The sequence below is a fragment of the Penaeus vannamei genome, chromosome 19, assembly GCF_042767895.1.
Source record: "Penaeus vannamei isolate JL-2024 chromosome 19, ASM4276789v1, whole genome shotgun sequence".
Classification (NCBI taxonomy): Eukaryota; Metazoa; Arthropoda; class Malacostraca; order Decapoda; family Penaeidae; genus Penaeus; species Penaeus vannamei.
In genome coordinates this window covers 38,708,335-38,714,131 of record NC_091567.1, presented here as the reverse complement: position 1 = coordinate 38,714,131, position 5,797 = coordinate 38,708,335, and the positions used below count along the sequence as shown (strand labels likewise).

General features: G+C 39.7%; 1 protein-coding gene across 1 annotated transcript in view; it reads right to left on the bottom strand.

The window, feature by feature from the left end:
* Positions 1-5,797, bottom strand: part of LOC138864995 (protein zyg-11 homolog) — a 20,465-nt gene that overhangs the window by 14,614 nt on the left and 54 nt on the right. Inside the window, exons 1-2 of the mRNA XM_070133666.1 lie at positions 5,738-5,797; positions 2,348-2,465 (exon numbers count right to left, since the gene is read on the bottom strand). The exon at positions 5,738-5,797 is cut by the window's right edge and continues 54 nt beyond it. Coding sequence (XP_069989767.1) covers positions 2,348-2,465; positions 5,738-5,797 — 178 coding nt within the window. The remainder of the gene's footprint in view (positions 1-2,347; positions 2,466-5,737) is intronic.

Sequence of the window (5,797 nt, the reverse complement as noted above, 5' to 3'; positions counted from 1 at the left end):
GTTTCATTAAAAAAAAAAAAGATGTTTAAGGGAAAAATTGAATAAAATATAGACTTAAAAAATATGTTTATTGAAAAAATAAATGCTTAAAAAGATGTTTAATTAAGAAAATAAAGGCTTAAAAAAGATGTTTAATAAAAGATAAAGTGAAATGAAGGCTTAAAAAGGTGTTTAATGAAAAAAAAAAAAAAATAAAGGCTCGATTTGTAGATATGATTAATGACAAAATAAAAATAATTATTTTTTTTGTGGGTTTGAGGGAGAATGTGGGAGAGGGAGGGAGGGAGGGAGGGGGAGGAGTAGGGATAGGAGGGAGGGTGGTGGGGGAGGGGGGGGAGAGGGGAGAGTTGGTAGAGAGAGAGAGAGAGAGAGAGAGAGAGAGAGAGAGAGAGAGAGAGAGAGAGAGAGAGAGAGACAGACAGACAGAGACAGACAGAGACAATGATTGATATACATTATTATCAGCATAGGACAAAAAGGAATAAACAGAATACATGAACATCCTACATATATCCCTCTTAACAAACTATAATCGTGCACTTTTTAATCATATCTCGCGTTATCTCCTTATCTATCAACCTTTCTATAACTCCCAATAGCTTATTCGTAAAGAAATATACAAAAAAGAAAGTAAACTCCACGATTTTAACACATCCCTGACTGTTGTTGATCTTAGTTGCATGAATCACCAACAGATGGCTTTACTAACGCCAGGGACGGAGCTGATTGGTCAGCGATATTTATGCAAACGTTGTCAACCAATCAGCAAAGAGCTCCGGGGTATCAGTCATGCCATCTGTTGGTGAGCTGTTTCAACTCGGTGACGTTGGTGTTATACAACCATCCCTCGAGTTACTAGTTATTTATTTTTTTTTATTTCTTCAACGAGAGAGAAACGTATTAGTTAAATTTGTTCTCAGTTGACGTTCTTTACGGTATTTTGAATATGGAATTAGTATAACTGTTTTCTTTTTAAAAATGAAAACGTAGGAAAAAGAATGTTGCTTAAATGGAAGTGAAGAAGAATTAAAGGGAAACTGAATAAAAAAACGATACTGATTAACGGAAGAAAGAAAACCGGAAGAAGAAAACGAAGAGAGAAAAAGAGAGAGAGAGAGAGAGAGAGAGAGAGAGAGAGAGAGAGAGAGAGAGAGAGAGAGGAGAAAGATTAACGTTATTATATATATAATTCTCATGTAAAACAAAAACAAAAAGAAATAAAAGAGAGAACAATAAAGATAAGTAAATAATAATGATAATCATAGTAATAATAATAATAACAATAATAACAATAATGATAATATTAATAATAATATCAATGATAATAATAATAATATTGATAATGATAATAATAATAATAATAATAATAATAATAATAATAATAATAATAATAATAATAATAATAATAATAATAATAATAATAATAATAATAACAATAATAATAATAATAACAATAATAACGATGATAATAAGAAATGATAATGATAATAATAATGATAATAGTGGCAATAATAATAACAACAATGATAATAGTGGCAATAATAATAACAATAATGATAATGTTAATAAAAACAAAAATAATAACAATAACAACAATAATAACAGTAATAACAAGAATAATAACAACGATAATAACAACAATAACGACAACAATAACAGATGTTCTAAAGAAAAAGAAAGACAAGAAGAGGACTAAGGAGGAAGGAGGAAGAAAAAGCCCAACACGAGACCTCGAGACCTTGCTTGACCTCCTGACCTTCACGACCTGACCTTTCGGGCGTCTTCGAGGTAGTCTGGTGACGTCATCGGGGGGGGGGGGAGGGGTCTCGGCTCAGGATCTTATAGTTTTTTCTTCTTTTCAAATTTGGGGGGGGGGGGTTAGGGGGGTGGTGCTATGTTCTAGTTGTGAATGGTGTTTATTTTTTTTAAAAATGTTGTTTTTTTTTTGTTTGTATTTGCTTTCTTTCTCTCTTTCTCTCTCTTTTTTTCTCTCTTTTTCTTTTCTCTCTCTCTCTTTCCTTTCTCTCTCTCTCTCTCTCTCTCTCTCTCTCTCTCTCTCTCTCTCTCTCTCTCTCTCTCTCTCTCTCTCTCTCTCTCTCTCTCTCTCTCTCTCTCTCTCTCTCTCTCTCTCTCTCTCTCTTTCTTTCCCTCTCTCTCTCTCCCGCTTTTCTTCTCTTTCCATAGAATATAATAGTCTATGGATAATATCTAAAAAAAAGACACAAAAAAAACATACAAAAACATAATAAAAACAAAAACAAAACAAAAACAAAAACAAAATAACATAACTAAAATACTTCCCAAAAAAAATCTCCAAAATAACGTTTTCTTGAGCTCGACCTCTGACCTCTAACAAGCACGATCGATATAAAAGCAAGACGAAGGTTGACCCAACGACGATCTATTAAATTATCTATTAGGTGTCTATCATCGTCGGGCGTGGGTTTAAGTCGGACCCGCGGAAACTGGCAAAATTTGTGGATATTATGTGGATATTGTGTGGATATAATTTAGACCCGCGAAAATTTGTGGGTAATATGTGGATATTATGTGGAACTAGCGAAGTCAAAGCAAAATATGTGGATATTATGTGGGACTAGCGAAGACAAAGCAAAATATGTGGATATTATGTTGGACACGCGAAGACGAAGCAAAATATGTGGATATTATGTGGGACTAGCGAAGACAAAGCAAAATATGTGGATATTATGTTGGACACGCGAAGACGAAGCAAAATATGTGGATATTATGTGGGACTAGCGAAGACAAAGCAAAATATGTGGATATTATGTTGGACACGCGGGCAAGGAAGCAAAATATGTTTTGGATATTATGGGACTAGCAGAGACAAAGCAAAATATGTGGATATTATGTTGGACACGCGAAGACGAAGCAAAATATGTGGATATTATGTGGACTAAAAGCAGAGACAAAGCAAAATGTGGACATCATGTTGGACCATGAAGACGAAGCAAAATATGTGGATATTATGTGGGACTAGCGAAGACAAAGCAAAATATGTGGATATTATGTGGGACTAGCGAAGACAAAGCAAAATATGTGGATATTATGTGGGACTAGCGAAGACAAAGCAAAATATGTGGATATTATGTTGGACACGCGAAGACGAAGCAAAATATGTGGATATTATATTGGGACCAACGAATAAAAAAATATGTGGATATTATGTTGGACACGACCAGGGTGAAGCAAAATATGTGGATATTATATTAGGGACTAGCGAGAATAAAGCAAAATATGTGGATATTATGTTGAGCTATGAGACTAAAGAGGCAAAAATATGTGGATATTATGTGGATATAATTCAGACTCCCGAAGACAAAACGAAATTTGTGGATATTATGTGGATATGATTTAGTGCCGCGAAGACTAGAATTTGTCGTAATTTTGTGGATATTATTTTGATCTGTGGATATTATGTCGGACCCTCTAAGACCAGCAAAATTGTGGATATAATGTGGATATCAGGTTGGACCCGGGAAGATAAAGCAAAATTTGTGGATATTATGTGGATATAATTTAGACCCGCGAAAGCCATAACAAAATTTGTGGATATAATGTGGATATCATGTTGGACCCGCGAAGACAAAGCAAAATTTGTGGATATTATTTAATTCCCACTAATTTGGTGTAGAATTACCTAATTGACTTAATAACAAGGGTGGAGGCTAAGTACTGTGTTCTTGTTAGATCCTAATACTTAAAGAATACTTATTCAAGTGCAATGTCTATATTGGTGGTTGTAAAGTTGTAATTAAGAGAATGGAGAGTGGGAGAGAGAGAGGGGGAGAGAAAGGGAGAGGGAGAGGGAGGAAGAAGGAGAGGGAGAGGAGAGGGGAGGGGAGGAGAGGAGAGAGAGGGAGGAGGGAGAGGGGGAAGAGGGAGAGGGAGAGAGGGAGGGGAGGGAGAGGGAGGGAGGAGGAGGGAGAGGAGGCTAAGGGAGGGAGAGGGACAGCGAGGGGAAAAGAGAGAATGGAGAGGAAGGAGAGAGAGAGAGAGAGAGAGGGAGGGAGGAAGAGGGAAAGGGAAGAAGGAGGAGGAGGGGAGGAGAGGGAAGAGGGAGGAGAGAGGGAGAGGGGAAGTGAAAGAGAGGGAGGGAGAGGGGGCAGGGAGGGAGAGGGGGCAGGAGGAGGGAGAGGGGAGAGGAAGAGGGAGGAGGAGGGAGAGGGGGCGGGGGAGGGAGAGGGAGGAGGGAGAGAGGAAAGGGAGAGGGAGAAGAGGAGAGATGGAGAAGGGAGAAAGAGAGAGAGAGAGAGAGAGAGAGAGAGAGAGAGAGAGAGAGAGAGAGAGACAGAGAGAGAGATAGACAGACAGGCAGACAGACAGACGGACAGACAGACAAACAGAGAGAGAACAATCAGCAAGAACACTTAGTAAGAACAATGACACAGACAACAACATATAGATAAAAGCAACAACAATAAAACGAAGAATAACAATAAAAATACAACAAAAATACAACAGCGTGAAGAAGACATAGAACAATTAAAAGAACAACATCAATAACAACATAGAAATGAAGAACAATAATAAAACGAACAGCAATAAAAAATACAACAGCATTAAAAAAGATATAGAACAATTAAAACAACAACAACAATACAACAACAATGAAACTATAATAATAATCATGATAATAAACAAACAAACAAAAACAGGAACGATAAAAAGACAACAACGATGAAGAGACAAAATCGTAATGTAATAGATCAACAACAACAACATTTATTGATTATCTAACTAGGTATTTTTATCTTTTACAATCAATGAAACATTTATTTTCTGGCTCCCTCCCTCCCCTCTCCCTCTCCCCCTCCCTCTCTCTCTCTCTCTCTCTCCTTTCCTCCTTTCTCCTTCCTCTGTTTCTCTCTCTCTCTCTCTCCTTCCTCTGTTTCTCTCTCTCCCTTCCCCTTTCCCCTCTCCTTTCCACCTTTCTCCTTCTTCTGTTTCTCTCTTTCCCTCTCTCTCCCCCTTCTCCCTTCCCTCTCTGCCTTCTTTCCCTCTGAGTTCTCTCATGCCCTCCCTCCTTCCCTCTCCTCTCCCTCTCTCTCTCCTTTCCACCTTTCTCTCCTTTCCTCTGTTTCTCTCCTCCTCTCTCTCCCCTTCCTCCCTTCTTCTTTCTCTTCCTCCTCCTTCCTCCTCCGCCTCTCCTCTTCCTTCCTTCTTCCCTGCCTCCTCCTCTCCCCTCCCCTTCCTCCTTTCCCTTCTCTCTACCTCCCACTTTTCCCCTTCTCCTCCCCTCTCCCCTTCTCCTCCTCCTCCTCCCGCCCATCCCTCCCTCCCTCCCCGTATCCCCCTCCCCCCCCCTCCTCTCCCTCCTCCTCTCCCCCTCCCTCCCTTCCCTCCCTCTCCTCTCCCCCTTCCCTCCTCTCTCCCTTCTTCCCTTACTCCCTCCCTTCCTCCTTCCCTCTCCCCTCCTCCCTCCCCTCTCCCTTCCCCTCCTTCCCCCTCCCTCCCTTCCCCTCCCCCTCCTCCCTTTATAATGTCCCTGACACTCGGGACTCCAAACTTCTTCCTCAGCTGTTCGCTCTAAGTCACGTGGTATTTAAAACTTATGAGCCGTGACTTAAGACTGTTGACTTAAAGAAGGGACTTATGTACATGGTAACGCCCGGAGACACCACTTAATAGAAGGTGCCTGTCACGAGAGCTTGTCATGAGAGCCTGTCATGAGAGCTTGCTTGTCGTGAGAGATTGTCATGAGAAAGTGACTGACTGTCATGTCATCTTGGGAGTCTTGTTGACTTGTTGACTTATGACTTACCGGTGGTTTCGG